At 45.4% G+C, this 15,568-nt stretch overlaps 1 protein-coding gene across 2 annotated transcripts; it reads right to left on the reverse strand.

Annotated features, from left to right (window-relative positions):
• Positions 1 to 5,359: 5,359 nt before the first annotated feature.
• LOC140386662 (schlafen family member 13-like) lies at positions 5,360 to 14,961 on the reverse strand. Of its 2 annotated transcripts, none has more exons than XM_072469194.1 (5): positions 14,814 to 14,961; positions 13,338 to 14,422; positions 12,938 to 13,000; positions 8,751 to 9,522; positions 5,360 to 6,937 (listed from the first exon to the last, which is right to left on the reverse strand). In XM_072469194.1, exons 2-5 carry the CDS (start codon positions 14,419 to 14,421, stop codon positions 6,142 to 6,144), a joined length of 2,715 nt encoding a protein of 904 aa, XP_072325295.1. In that variant the 5' UTR covers position 14,422; positions 14,814 to 14,961; the 3' UTR covers positions 5,360 to 6,141. The 2 variants fall into 2 exon arrangements, with proteins under 2 accessions (XP_072325295.1, XP_072325294.1); XM_072469193.1 differs by having other exon boundaries at positions 12,872 to 13,000.
• Positions 14,962 to 15,568: the final 607 nt, after the last annotated feature.

The raw sequence follows: 15,568 nt of genomic DNA on the forward strand, positions 1-15,568 counted from the left end.
GGTTCTACCTTCTTTCATTTCGCCCTGAACTGGGCCCATCCAAGATGGCCCCATTCTCCACTCATGACCACACACAGTCTCCAACTCTGTCATGTTGCATTCCCCCTCCAAAAGAAAAAACACCACACATGGCGGGAGGACAGTGGTTACCCCCTTACAAATTTATAGCCCCCCCATAAAAAAGACAGAAACCCACATTCCAAAAACCGCCTTTGAGCTGGAGCTGCTCTGTTTGCCACCACTCACTCCATGGTCGCCTCCGGAAGTCCCATCACCATTCCACATTGGTACCAATATAAAGCAATATCAGCTCATTTACACAAAGAAAAAACAAACGCACAGCATCACACCTCAGCAGAAACGGAGGATAAGCCTGAGAATGTTTTATCATGTCCAGAATTTAGTCTTCAAAATGATCTGTTAAGCAATGCTACTTGTTGGTTGTTCCCCGTATCAGTGCCATCCTCCGTTCATGAGCCGCAGCTGGGCAGGCTCTCCCACAAAACCCAATATCATCGGAACAAATCCTGGCATCCACATATTCCACTGGTGCTCAAGATGCAGTTGAACATCTTCGATTCCCAGCGCATTAACGTGCCAGTTACATATAGCATTCACCACACCAGCAACAAAAGCATCAGCAGTCTGCGAAAACATTTCTTCAGCGGCGTCATCAGATGCTCATTTGGATCAATGTTGCATACCAGGTCCTGCAGCGTCCTGTTGCCTCAGACCTGATTGCATTCTGAACTCATATGTCCCCATGAGCCTGGTGTTTCAGGTATCCTGTTTTTAAAATAAATTTAGAGTACCCAATTCTTTTTTTTCCAATTAAGAGGCAATTTAGCGTGGCCAATTCACCTATACTGCACATCTTTTGGATTGTGTTGAGTGAGACCAACGCTAACACGGGGAGAATGTGCAAACTCCACACGGACAGTGACCCGGGGCCGGGATTGAACCTGGGTTCTCGGCGCCGTGAGGCAGCAGTGCTAACCTCTGCGCCACCATGCTGCCAAGGTTCCAGGTATCTTACAAAAAATTGTCCTTCTTTCAGGCTACAAAAAAAGGAAACAGCAGCAGCAGCCTCCAGGTACTTGCAGCTACAAGCAGCAAACCCAAACTTCATAGAATTTACAGTGCAGAAGGAGGCCATTCAACCCATCGAGTCTGCACCGGCCCTTGGAAAGAGCACCCTACCTAAGCCCCACACCTCCACCCTATCCCCTTTATCCCCGTAACCCAACCTAATCTTTTTGGACACTAAGGACAATTGAATGGTCAATCCACTTAACCTGCACATCTTTGGACTGTGGGAGGAAACCGGAGCACCCGGAGGAAACCCACGCACACACGGGGAGAACGTGTAGACTCCACACAGACAGTAACCCAAGCCAGGAATCAAACCTGGAACCCTGGAGCTGTGAAGCAACTGTGCTAACCACTATGCTACCGTGTTGCCCTTTAACTGTGAAGTGCTCTCACAACTAACAAAGCCAATTCCTTATTAGCAATAACCTTCAGCTGTGAAGCTAGAGGCTGCTCAGTCAAAGGGAGTTTGTTGCTAACTTTGTCTTGATTCAATTGCTCTGTTTTATTACCTTTGCTCTCGAGTCGCCAGGTATCTTTATGATACCGCCACGTGGTTCAAGTCCGAGTAATGACCAATAATCCAATACACCGATTAATAAGATTTAAATCAAAGCACATTTATTATACACAGTAATCGCTACTCATGCACAAATTCAACGTCTAAGCTACTTCTATAACTAACAAACCAAACTTAACTTTGGACTGGCCCACCAGGTCAGGGGAACAAATGGCCTTTCGTTCGGGTTCTGAGTCTGCAGGATTCGAAGTTGGTACGGATTGGTAGCTCGGAGCGCCTGTCTCGTAGCGAGCGCTGAATTAAGACTTACGTTAATCGATGATCGCTGCACCGGTCACGGTCAATGCTGGTTCGTGCGGCTGGATGATCCGGGCTGGAAGAAGAGAGTTGAAGAGAGCTGAAGAGCAGGTGAAGAGAGCGACTTGAACTTGAGGCTTAACTCTTATAGTCCCCAGGGGCTTCCCGCCTTTCGGGGCGGACCCTGTACCTGGTCCCAAGTGATTGGACTTTGTCATAATCGCTTGGTTCGATTTTCTCCAATACTGGAGCGGTTCCCTGATTGATGGGCGGTCTTGAGGTGCTCGTTCACCTCCTTTGCGTTGGCTCCTGCTGGTCCCAGGGATTGCTCATCAGTATTCAGATGGCTGTTACTTTGTTATGCTGATGGTCGCTGGTATCGATGTTGTCTGGTTTTTGCAGAGGTAAATACACAGCAAACCTGCAGCTGCTGGTTTTTGGCTTGTTGGCTGACTTTCCCATCAGCCTTTGCCGTTCGCCATTTTGAATCGGGAGTTGGCCAATTTAGGTGGCTACAAGTTAAAGTAACCTTCAGCTTAGAACCAAGAGCAGGACTCTGTCCTGGAAGTAGGGCTGACAGCAGCTGTAGTTGCTCCTGTTATGGGTATCCACAATATTTAGATGATTTGATGGCCTCACATACTGAATGCCCCTCAACAAGCCCCCCCCCTCCCGCTGGCCCAAGGACGACCCCCGAGCTGGAACTTTTCAGCCCCCCATCCAAGCCCAACCTCGCTGAGGGGTCAACACCACCCCCCCCCCCCCACCCCCCCGTGCACTAGGGTAGCTTCTTCAGTGCCCTTGAGCTGCCTGCTGGAAAATGGAAATGAATACTCACCTCCTCAGTCCCCCTCAGCAGCCATTGCACCAGCTTCAAGTTTTTAAATGACACATGTGATTTCTCACTGGGGAGCTGATTAATTCCTGGGAGGCAGTTGCTTTTAACTTCAATCGCGCTGAGATAGAAATTGATGCAAATTGTGGTCAATGATATGCTCGCCATATTTGGGCTTGATCCAGAACGCGCCCTTGGGATCGGGCAGTTTAGATAAACTGATTCGCGCCCGACTTTCCCTCTATTTAACAGGAGCTCCCAGATCCATGCTGTACGCAACCCAATGGTTAAATCACGTCCCTCATATTCCAAAACTGTTTCCTCTATTTATAGTCTCCCTCTCAGGAGGAAATATCCACCCAGTATCTGCCCATAAGACATAGAAGCAGAATTAGGCCACTCGCCCATTCAATCATGGCTGATATTTTTCTCATCCCCATTCTCCTGCCTTCTCCCCATAAACCCTGATTAATCAAGAACCTATCTATGGCTGTCTAAAGACACTCAGTGATTTGGCCTCCACAGTCTTCTGCGGCAGAGTTCCACAGATTCACCACCCTCTGGCTGAGGAAATTCCCCCTCATCTTTGTTTTAAAGGATCGTCCCTTTCATCTGAGATTGTGTCCACTGGTTCTAATTTTTCCTACAAGTGGAAACATCCTCTCCACGTCCACTCTATCCAGGCCTTTCCGTATCCTGTAAGTTTCAATAAGATCCCCCCCCCCTCATCCTTCTAAACTCCAACGAGTACAGACCCAGAGTTCTCAACTGTTCCTCATACAACAAGCTCTTCATTCCAGAGATCATTCTTGTGAACCTCCTCTGGATCTTTTCCAAGGCCAGCACATCCTTCCTTAGATACGGGGCCCAAAACTGCTCACAGTACTCCAAATGGGGTCTGACCAGAGCCTTATACAGCCTCAGAAGTACATACCTGCTCTTGTATTCTAGCCCTCTTGACACGAATGCTAACATTGCATTTGCCTTCCTGACTGCCGACTGAACCTGCACGATAGCCTTAAGAGAATCGTGAACAGGGACTCCCAAGTCCCTTGGTGATTCTGATTTCCTAAGCATTTCCCCATATAGAAAATAGTCTATGCCTAAATTCCTCCTTCCAAAGTGCATATCCTCACACTTTTCCACATTGTATTTCATCTGCCACTTCACTGCCCACTCTCCTACCCTGCCCAATTCCTTCTGGAGCCCCCCTTGCTTCCTCAAAACTACATGTCCCATTACAGATCTTTGTATCAAGTGTAAACTTAGCAACAGTGCCTTCAGTTCCATCTTCCAAGCCCTTTCAAGTCCCTGCAGGATCTTATATAGTTCAATAAGATTACCTTTCATTATTCTAATCTCCAATGGGTAGTGGCACAACTCATTCAAAATTTCTTCATTTGATCAGTCTTTCATCCTAAGAATGAATCGTCTATCAACTGCTTCTGATAGCCCTTTTCGAATAAGGGACCAAAACTGAACACCACATTCCAGATGTGGTCTCATCAAGGCCCTGTACAGCTGTAGTAAAACTTCCCCAATTATATTCAATTTCTCTTACCATAAATGGCAACATTCCATTTGTCTTCCTGATACTTGCCGTACCTGCATACAAACTGTCAGTACACCATGTACACAGGTCAGTAAAATGTGGCCAGGTACAAAAATAATCAAGGTAGAATATTTGCCAAATTTCAAAAAGGACAAATTATGCTGCAAGAGGAAAGGGTGGTGATTGGTGACAAGTTGATTGTGATTGGTTGAGTCATTGCCATGGAGAAAGCGCCAGGGTGCGATTGTCCCCCATGCTTTTATTTCATTCAAAAAAGTCTCAATGCCTGGACATGTTCCTATTGCCTGTAGAAGGCAGGTTTCTGCTTATGAATATATGTGGCTGCTAGCAAGCGTGAGATACATTGCGTGATAATTTTAAATTTGTTGTTAAGTGTAATTTTTAGTATGGTTGCTTCACTGCTGCTTCCTATGCCGAGGTGGTGTTGTCCAAATCTGGGCTGATAAGGCAAAGAGCAGCTGGGGTTTGTGCTCCCAGGCCATCAGCAACCTCCCCCCAGCCATGCTGTAGCCACTTTGGATAGCACTACATAGAACTAGGACAAGCAAAGGCATTGGCAAGACAGGCTTTGAGGGAACTGGGGTGAATTGTTTTTGCACTTTTGCATTATTGGAAGTGTTGTTGGAAAAAGTTGTTTGGGATGTATTTTGTTTATTTCAGGATTTTGGCCAAGAGAATGCTGTGATGCTACATAGCAGATGGATTGAAAGGTGGGAATTGTGGAGGAACTGTAATGTAGTTCCACTAACTGCACCAGAAATAGTTAAACACACTTCACCTGGAAATTCCAAGGTTAACTCTCTAAATAACACGAAGATGGGTGAAGGGAGCAGGGGACCCCTCTTGCAGGTGAATGTACGTGTGCCAGAGAGTGATTACAAAAGAGAATTAACAGACCCTGCGTAGTACAAAACGGCAGGTTGCGGGCCAAATCAGTGTTAGTCACTGATGTAATGATCTTCCCACTCTGCATGCTTCTGGTGAGAATATTTCACCTTTCTTCCACCTCAGGAGGATCAAGTAGTGGACAAAACACAACTTCAGGTACAATTAATGGCTTCTTTATTGCAAATGTTTAGCTTTAAGTGCATCTGCATGTGCTCAGATAATATATTCACCAAACATGATCAGTTCAGAATTACAGTAAAGCATAATAAAATAATTTCATGATTATAGTAAGTGTTTGGAAAGCTTTTACAGTTTATTTAGCAAGTTAGCTCCCAGCATTGTGTATTACATACATGACACAGCACAAAGACACCACAAAGAACATACGAATATAGGAGGAGTAGGCCATTGATCATCTCTCTCAACTACATCTTCTCGCACTGTCCCTGTATTCCTTGATGTCATTGGTATTTAGAAATCTATCAACCTCAGCTTTGAACATACTCAACAGCTGAGTCTCAGTAATTGTACTTAAAACATTATGTAGCTTCCTGTTCTGATTATTTATCTTTTTGAATGGTATAATTATTGCTATTATCACTCTGCAACTAAAGCTCTGATGATTCCATAAACTGATTTTATTCCTTTTCCTGCAAGAAACATGTTCAAAGCCAATTTAACAATTATTTCAATAAATGTGACTAGTATTGAATGTTTAAAAAGTTATCCTTTTGTGTATCCATTTAATTATTGCCACAGCTTTCAATTCACTTATTCACCGTTTTCTTCTCCAGCTGTTCATATGCCCCCTAGATTCAGTCAAATGTAAATCAGGTGCTACATTTATGAGGTTGACCAATGAGTGTCTGATGAAAATGAAAGATACCAATAGTATTCAGGTACAGATTTCACAATGGAGGAAAATCGAGGCTACTCGACTTACTTTTCATATAACACGTGAAGCTGCGTCATAGCACGCGAGGCCAAGCAGACTAAAATATTAGCAGTTAATTCCCTCTGTGTCTGGTGAGGTACAGGATTAACACCAAATATAATGGGTTTTTCTAAACCTGAAAACCGGCGAACACTGTCCAAGATAATAGTGTTCAAGGGATGATCAAAGTCACCTGCTTTTGCAAAATCTAGTTTCAATGTTTTGAGTTCCTGCTGCAGTAGAGTACTGTAAATGCTGCAGTTTTCCTCTGTACTGCACAGAATAGCCATCTGTTTTGTTGTATTGCCTGCCTCAAGGTAATGTTTTATTTGGTCCCCTATGTATTCTGCAATCTCCTTTCTTGTCTTTTGAAATTTCTTAACCTTCCCAGGTAAAGAATGTCCACAATTAGCTGCATCAGCTAATTTGGTGAGAAATCCACGTCTCATTTTGTTATTTGGTAACTCAATAATCTTCTTCATGTTCAAATGCACAAGTTCATGTATTTTCCTGGCATTCCGGACTCCTCTCGTCAATTCCTCTCTTGGATCCTGATCTTCAACCCTGGGCAATCCATTTGAAAAAATATGGGACATTTGGAAGTAATCTATGAAAATCCAGAAGACTCCTGGTCCATTAAGATGTGTGTCTGAAGCTTTTCTGAGTCTTTCAGCTTTAGAGTACCACTCACCATCCTCAGTGCGGAAGTTTTGAGCTTCATCAACGACAATGTGTTTCACTCTTGTGTAAATGTTTTCCATAAATGACTTCCTTGTAACACAGGTGCAATTTGTGTTTCGGCTAAAAAATAAATTCCATTTTACTTTAAATTCCACTGAAAAACAGCTTAGAGTGACAAAAAGATATTTCAAAAGCAATACATGATAAATCTTACACATCTAGCTGTACAACCCAATATGTCTACAGCTGTTTCTGGGATGGGTTTTCAGCTGTGTTCTGTTGCAACACTCTAACCTCAGCCAGAAAGTTGTGGAGCCTCAAGTCTCACTCCAGAAACATTAGCACAAAATCCAGGCAAACACTCCGATGCAGTACTGAAGGAGTGGTGCATTGTCAGAGCTACTGGGCAAGATTCTCCGTTTGGGAGACTATGTTCTCTCCAAGGAAGAGATTTGCTACTGATTTACGTTCCCTCTGGGAGCGCAAGTCAGGAAGCAATTTAGTATCCCTTGTGGTGCTATTGGACCGCCATCTCGGGCTGCCATCTCAAACCATCCAGTCACTCAAGCGTGATTGAAATATACTTACTGCTCTTTGATGTGGTTGATCTTCGTAAACATTAGGGTTTCAGCACTTAGAATCACTCATCCATGAAGAGTGATGAATGAATCAAGGATGCAGCTATTTTGTGGAAGCTATCAATCACAGCCCACTACTTAAAATGAATGAATGGCTTTTAGCATGGTGCTGATCCTGATTTTTTGATTCTCCGCCGCATCGGGGACCTCGCTACCATTGGCGGGCAGCAGAAAATCAAGGCCGCTGTCTTTTGGAAGTGATGTTAAATTAATACCCTGATTGCCTTGTCAGATTAATCTAAACAATTCCATGCTCCCATTTTGAAGAAGTGGAGGGGAGTTCTCCCTGGTGTCAATGCTTGTTCCTCACCAAGATCTAAAACAGATTAACTGGTCATTATGACATTGCTGTTTGTAGGAGATTTCTGTGTCGTTGTGTTTTATACATTACAATAGTGAGTAATCTTCAAAAAGATTTAATCAGCTGTGAAGCATTTTGGATTTTGTTTGGTTTTAATCTTCTGCTGAATTCAACTAAAACCAAGCTTATGCTGTTTAATAGGAAAAGGTCTTACTCCATCTGTGATGACAAAAATGTTAAAGCTTGATGACTCCGAAACGGAGCACTTTTCCATTTACAAGTATCTTGGAATCCGGCCGGGCCATGCTTTGACGTTTAATTCCCACATTGACATTTTACAAGCTAAAATTAAGTCTAGACTTGGTTTTCTGTACCACAATATGCCCTGCTTACTCACTATAGCAGATACATCCTAGTTCAGATGTCTATCTGCCGGTTTTGATTGTGGTGACCGCGTTTATAAAATGACTACCAAAATCTTTTCTGGTAAGTTAGACGTCCTCTTTCAGTCTGTAATTAGGTTTGTGACTGGTAACCCCCCCCAATCACTGTGACCTGTGCTCCCTGATTAACCGGCACTCATTGCACACAAGGCGCCAACTCCACTGGCTTCTGTTAATTTATCGAAACTTGCTCAGGAAAACCCCTGTCTACTTGAGAAGCTGGTTACGTTTTACTGTCTTTCCTTACAATCTGTGACTTGATCAAATTGGTCACTCCAAGAGTGGACACAGTCTTTGGTCGTAATTCACTTCAGTTTGCAGCTGCGGCCAATGACTGGAACGAGGCACAACTAAAGCTGAAGCTAACTAACTTTATAACTGTTGATGCCTTTCGCTGAAGGGTAAAGGCTCTGTTGACTGATATTTGGACTTGCTAAAAACAGGAATTAGAGGAATTCATCATTCTTCGACATCAACCGTGACCCGGACTATAAAAATACACCAGTACATTTATCTCTGGTATTAAAGTTATAAAAAAATATAAACTTTACCTCACAAATTTCTTCAGTGGATTATTTTCACAAATGTAAAGCACCTCGTCTTGTTTACAGTGGAATGTGTTGATAATTCTTTCAATGAGCTGCCCGGCTATAATTGTTTTGCCAGTCCCAGGAAGGCCGTGCACAAAGAGCTTTTTGCATTTCTCAATATTGTGTTTAGAATGAAGAATCTGAAATTGCTCTAATGTTAGCAGATTGAGAAAATCACAGCCAAGCTGGTCACTTAGGATGGATCTGAAACTCAATAGAACAATAGTCAGTGCTCTCAACAATGCTTTGATATCATTCCTTTTTAAAGAGCTATAAGCCCTCGGGTACTGAACTTCTAACTTCCTCTTAGCCTCCTGGAGATTGTCCAATCGCACAGTAGGTGCATTACCGCCTTGAACTGATTCACGGTCACGATACAAATAGATTTGGGGAATTACGCACAGTTTTCCTGCATAACCACCCGGATTCACCAGTTTGTCTTTGATCGAAAACGCCGTGTCTTTTGAATACTTGAAAACTTCATCACTTGTCTGTCTGACAATGGTGTACAATAGTGGAGCGCTCTTTGTGCTGACAAGCAGTACATCACAGATTACATCCCAGTTCTTTGGCAGGCCAATGTCAACAGCCCAACTTCGGGAGAAAATCAGAACTCCCTGACCTCCTGCAGGTTTCATTTTGGGTAGCAGTTTCTCCAGAGCTGGATAACATTTAAACAACTCCTCAGACAAGTGGTCTGGTATTACGGTGATTCTACCGGAGTTAAATTCCACTGTAAAGAAGGAAACTAAATATCAAATATACAATACTGAATAAAAGCCACTGATGAAAAGGTTGAATGGGATGTGAACAACACATGCTATTATTATGTTAAATCGTCCAGCAACATAACAAGGAAGTATCCTCACAATTGTGAATCACCTTAAGTTGTTGGATAGCGACTTCCAGTGGCGGCCATGAACTGAGCAGTCGCACGAAAGGTGGCTCTCGTCTAAGATCTTTGGTTTTGGCCTTTTAATCCTATCAAACGGGCACCAGAAGCGGAAACAAATCCCCCAAGCCACACCCCATCCCCACCAACTGCAGTGCCAGTCAGGATGCCGAGGAACCAGATACTCAGTCGGAAAAACAGCAAAAGGAGAAGGAAATCTCAGCCTTGGTGCAGGGGAGCCGGCGTGGTGACCAGAACTGGCGACGACCGACCTAGGCTCTGATGAAAAAAAAAACGATGAAGTTCATCACCACCGAGTTCCAGAAGCACAGGGAGGCAATGAAGGAGGGCCTCCTGGCTGCCGTGGGGTCGGCAGTAGAGGCCGCGACGGCCCCATAAAGGAGGCAATGGGCAAAATGGAGCGGAGGCCCAGGAGGCAATGGGGCAGGACCTGGAAAATGTCGCCACAGACCAGGGAGACCAGATCGCAGCTCTTGAAGTCGAGGCATTGAGGCTGATCAAGACTCAAAAGGGGCAGAGAGAAAAAGTCAACGACCAAGAAAACAGGTCTGCAGATCGTGGGGCTGCAAGAAGTGTGGAGGAGCCCCACAAAGTGCATGGCGGCGATGCTCGGGAAGGAGAGCTTCACCAAGGCCCTGGAGGTAGACTGCGGCCACAGGTTGTTCTGGTAGCGGCTCGCGGGGGGGTGGAGGGTGGTCAACCGTGTGCGATGATAGTGAGGCTTCACATATATCAAGACAAGGAGCAGACCTTGGGTGAGCAAAAAACACAGGGGTGTGCAAGTGGGAAGGACATTCCATCTGCTTGTACCAAGATTTGGGAGCAGACCTGGCCAAATGCTGGGCAGAATTCAATGGCACAAAGGCCGCACTGTTTCAGAGCCAGTTGCGGTTTGGCATGCTCTACCCTGCCAAACTCTGGGTCGCCTACAAGGGCAAGGAGCACTTGCTTTGACTCCCCAGAGGAGGCCAACAAGTTAGTTCTGAAAAATGAACTCGAGAAACAGCAGTAACAGACAGTGATCTAAATGAAGCAGCAGTTCAGGGGAAGCAAAGAGTGATAGGGAAGAAAATGGACGGAGCACAGAGGGTAAAAAGACAAGGGGTGAGGTGGGGACAAGGAGGGAGAAGCTCAGTGGTGGGGAAGGCCAAGGGAGAAAGAAAGCAGGGAGTAGATACTGGTTACAACAGGTCGCACGTGGAGACGACAGAAAAGTGGAAGATGACGGCGGCCATCTTAAATGGCCTGGGAGCAAGGGCAGGCCCATGCAAACAGAGCCAGGCCTTCAAAATGAGTATGGCTGACTCTACGGGGAGGTGGGGGGGGGGGGGGGGGGGGGGGGGGGGCGGGGCCAGAACACCCCCATCAGGATAGCCACATGGAACGCAAGGGGCTCAACAGGCTGGATGAAAACATCCAAAGCCCTCACCCATCTCAAAAGCCTGACAGTAGACGTAGCCTTCTTGCAAGAGACACACCTAAGGGGACTTCCGGTGGCGGCATGGGGTGAGTGGTCGCTCACAGGGCAGCTCCAGCTCAAAGACGTTGGTTTGTGCACTTTATAGCCGCTAGTGGGGCCACTCCAACAGGAACCTTGTGAAGGTGTGGAGGGAGAGGTTCTCCCTAGGATTGACATGTCTACTGGCAACCAGACCCAGCAAAAAAGTCAAAGGCCTGGCTAAGGAATGGAGGGGACCTGTGGCGCAGCAACAATTGCGAAAATGGAGAAGGGGGAAGGGTCGATGCCAGTGGGAAAGACTCGGATGGAACAGTTGATGGCCTTCATCAAGGATGATGTTTTGCCAGCAAAGGAAGGAGATGCACGATGACTGATCGAAGGCCATTGAGGAAGCAGTAGCACCTCTGTGAGGATCGATGGACCGAGTTGAGAAGCATCTTGAGGCACAAGGGGCGAAGATTCGAGAGGTGAAGACAATGGTGTCCGACCAGAGTGACCGTATTGTGTCCTTGGAGGTGGAGGTCCTGAGGGAATGGGACTATGATGTACAAGTGGAATTTGACAACGTTGGTGGAGGAGATTCGGGGTTTTTTTAAGAGGTGGGACACACTACACCTAACACTGGCAGGGAGTGTGCAGGTTGCTGCCAAGTTTCCGGTTTGTTTTCCAGACCCTTACGATTTTTTTCCCGAAGGCCTTCTTCTGGGTGATGATTTTGGAGTTTATATGGGCGGGGAAGGTGGTGAAGGGTAAAGAGGGCCCTGCTAGCAAGGCAGAAAGGAGGGTTAGCGCTCCCGAATCTGGTGCACTACTATCGGGCAGTGAATATGGAAAAGGTGAGGTGATGGTGGTGAAGGGGGGGCAGTGTGGATTAGAAGAAGTCCTGTAGGGGATCCAGATTGAGGTCCATGGTGACAGCTCCACTGCCGGTAGCTCCGAGGAAGTATGCGGGGAGCCCGGTGGTACAGTTGATGGTCAGGGTCTGGAATCTGCTGAGGAGGCATTTTCAGTTGGAGAGGATGCCAGTGTTGACATCACTGTGTGGGAATTGCGGGTTTAAGCAGGGGGAGGTGAATGGGATGTACGGGAGGGAGAGAGGCGGGATTGAAGAGGGTGAGGGAGTTGTAACTGGAAGGGCAGTTTGCAGGTTTGGATGAGTTGCGGAAGAGGTTTGAGTTGCCGAGGGGGAGTGAATTTAGGTATATGCAGGTGCGAGACTTTGCAAGAAGAGTGGAGGACATTTCCCAGGTTGCCGGGGTTTCCCAGGTTGCCGGGGTATACCTTATTGCAGCAACTGATGCTCCTGGACAAGTCGAGAGAGGGTAGGATTGGGGACTTATATGGGTGGTTGGGGGACCGGGTGCAAGTGGTGAGGAGTAAGAGCAAGTGGGAGGAGTTGGGGGAAATAGACTGGGGTCTGTGGTGTGAGGCGATGCGTAGGATGAATTCAACCTCCTCTTGCGTGAGGATGAGCTTGATTCAGTTGACGTTGGTGGGGGTAGGCGGATTGCAGATTTGAGGTTACAATCAGGTCGACCATGATCTTATTAAATGAGAGCAAACGAGAATAGCCGACTCCTGTTCGTTATTCGTATGTTTGCACTGCAGGGCTCCAGGAAAAGGTGGAAGATTAGGACTAGCTAAGTTTGGTTTGCAGAGAGCTGGCGCACTTTGTTGAAAGGTAGTGAAATTTTCACCAAGGTTTCAAACCTTTAAACAGCTGCTGTTGTAACTTGTCCAAACATCCAGCATCTTTGATTGAAAACACTGACTTACAGCCTGGTGGTGCTTCACTCACACTCAATTCCTTCTGAAAATTCATACGGAGTTCTTCCATCTCTGCAGGGAAAAAAAAATACCTTTCAAATGGAGTTAGCAACCCCCAGCTTATAACATAATTGACTTCTACAGCCAATTGTATTCATTTTCTTGATCGCTAAGTGTAGTACATATGACGAATGTGAGATAAAATAGTTACTTTAAAGATATTAGTTACTGTAATGTAGATATAGGCCGGTCTAATTCATGTTAGTTCACAGACAAAGGCTTTCAGAGAGCATGGCAAAGGAAGGGGAGGGTGTTAGAGAATGAGGAGAAAAGGATGCTGGGTAATAGGAGGCCATAATAACGAAGTGTAAGGTGTCCTTTATCATTTTATACAATTCAAGACACTTACCAGGATCGGTAGTCAACAACGTTTTAGTCCATTCATCAGGTTCAATTCTTTTAATCTGGCCATTTTCTACCTTCCAGCAGTCAGGGCTGTCGGTAAACACTCCACAGCAAAATTGTTTCACGTGCAAAATTAACAAAAAGCTGCTTTGTTTTGAATCCTCCATAACTCTGGCAACATGAAGCCGGTATTTAATGTCCTTTCCAGTGGTGCAAGTGTGCACAGTGTTTAGTTTTTGTACAGTACTGGATATCAGTTCCTCAAAACACCCAGGATCTTCAATAAACTGCCCACATCCAACAACTTTTCTTTCAGTGTCTTTGACACCAATGATTAAAAATCCCCCGTTTGTGTTTGCAAAGGCAGAGATGCACTTTGGCAGTACCTCTTTTATTCTTTCTAAGAACCTGTCCCCTGAAAATTCTTTAAATTCGACACACCTAGATTCAGTGAAACCCAATATTTCACCATACTGAAATTGTGTTCTATCTAGCATACATTGAGGTGATTTAATAGTCTCATATTCAGGAGATAAACTGCGTTTTTTCTGCACTGGTTCTGTGCTGGAATCGGAATCTTCTTCAGAGTTGTCACTGTTTCCTACGGGCTTGGTTCCTCTTTTTAAAAAATTCTCCAATTCAAGTGGAGTCATTTGAATAGTACGGCTGTATGATCGCTTGTAGGCATTGCTTTTTATAGCAGTGAGTTGTGGCAACTTTTCATTACCATTAATAATTCCACTACACCACGTCTGCACAAAAATAAGCAAAGTTTTGCCTTGTTGAATAAATTCGAAGAAAGATTTATTTGCTGCCCCCCTTACCAACTCACCCAACCCAGTTTCTATATCTGATCCAATTCCATCAATACGATAGTCATAATCTTCATTCAGCAGTTTTAGAGAGATAATCCCACCCCCAGAGTTCAATAGAGCACATGCGGATCGAAGTATAATATTTAACTGCATTGCTTTTAATTGTTTGTTCTTCATAGAATTTCTATATTGCTCTCCAAAATTGGATGTGCCTGCATCCAACACCAAATCAGGGTATTCAGTCTCTATTACTCGGACGCACTCTCGTTCCATCCTGGAAAAAACATGGACGATGTATTAGCCGAGAACGGAACATCGCACGTACTGCTCATGTCATTCATCTTGTAACACCCAATAAGCATGGAATTATTGAGAGTCAAATAATAATAATCTTTATTAGTGTCACAAGTAGGCTGACATTAACACTACAATGAAGTTACTGTGAAAAGCCCCGAGCACCTGTTCGGTTACAGAATTCAGAATGTCTAAACCACCTAACAGCCTGTCTTTCAGGACTCCTGAGTGCAGGCTCAAAACAGTCGAACAAGGTGGGACTCGAACCCGGATCGCTGGCGGTCTGAGGCCGCAGTTCTAACCACTGTGCCAGTAGATTGCAACTCCCGCACAGTTCAAAATAATAATGCACGACATATCAAATTGCTTACCTGTTAAACAGGACCGTAGGAATTGTACAGCGAAGCCTCCTGCTGCCTTACAGATTCCCTCAGAGACGCAGCTGACTGAAGAAAAGAACAAAATTCGCGCCAATACTCTCGTGCACACGCAATAGGCCAGGGCGACGCGATGACGTCGCCGCGCCGGCGGCGCCCCCACGCACACGCAGTCCCCAGTGTTCAGTGCGCGTGCGCCAGATCATGCTCCTCTGAGGCGATTGGGTTTCCAGATAAGCGGGCTGTGTGTGAATGTTACTTCCGTGTGTGACTCACCCAACCCAGTGGGCAGAGCGCTACCTAGCTGCGGCTCGTAAATTCGCCCTTTAAAAGCCGGCCTAGACTGGGACTTTCGCGCTGTAAGCCGTGTTACAACAGCCTTTACTTTATATTGACTGATTAAAAGCTGTTTAATTCATTTTCTCTGGCCTCCTGAGCTTTTCTACTGGTGATGAGGAAAACAGCAGCTGTGATTCCGGGCGTCCTGACTGATACCAATCAATCCAGTCAAAACGGTAGTTTACAAGAACTGTGGTTTTAATCAGCTAGAATCTGCCCACCAGTAGCTTCTCCCGCACAGAGAGGCTGTCCCGGATCGATGGGTTAGTAACCTCAGAGGGGCGGAGCCAACAACAACATCAACACAACAACAGTAACTGAGCAAATACAATAATATATACAATAGCTGTGAGTAAATACAATAATATAAGCCATGATGTGGAGATGCCGGCGTTGGACTGGGGTGAGCA

The sequence above is a fragment of the Scyliorhinus torazame genome, chromosome 12 (genome assembly GCF_047496885.1).
Source record: "Scyliorhinus torazame isolate Kashiwa2021f chromosome 12, sScyTor2.1, whole genome shotgun sequence".
Taxonomy (NCBI): domain Eukaryota; kingdom Metazoa; phylum Chordata; class Chondrichthyes; order Carcharhiniformes; family Scyliorhinidae; genus Scyliorhinus; species Scyliorhinus torazame.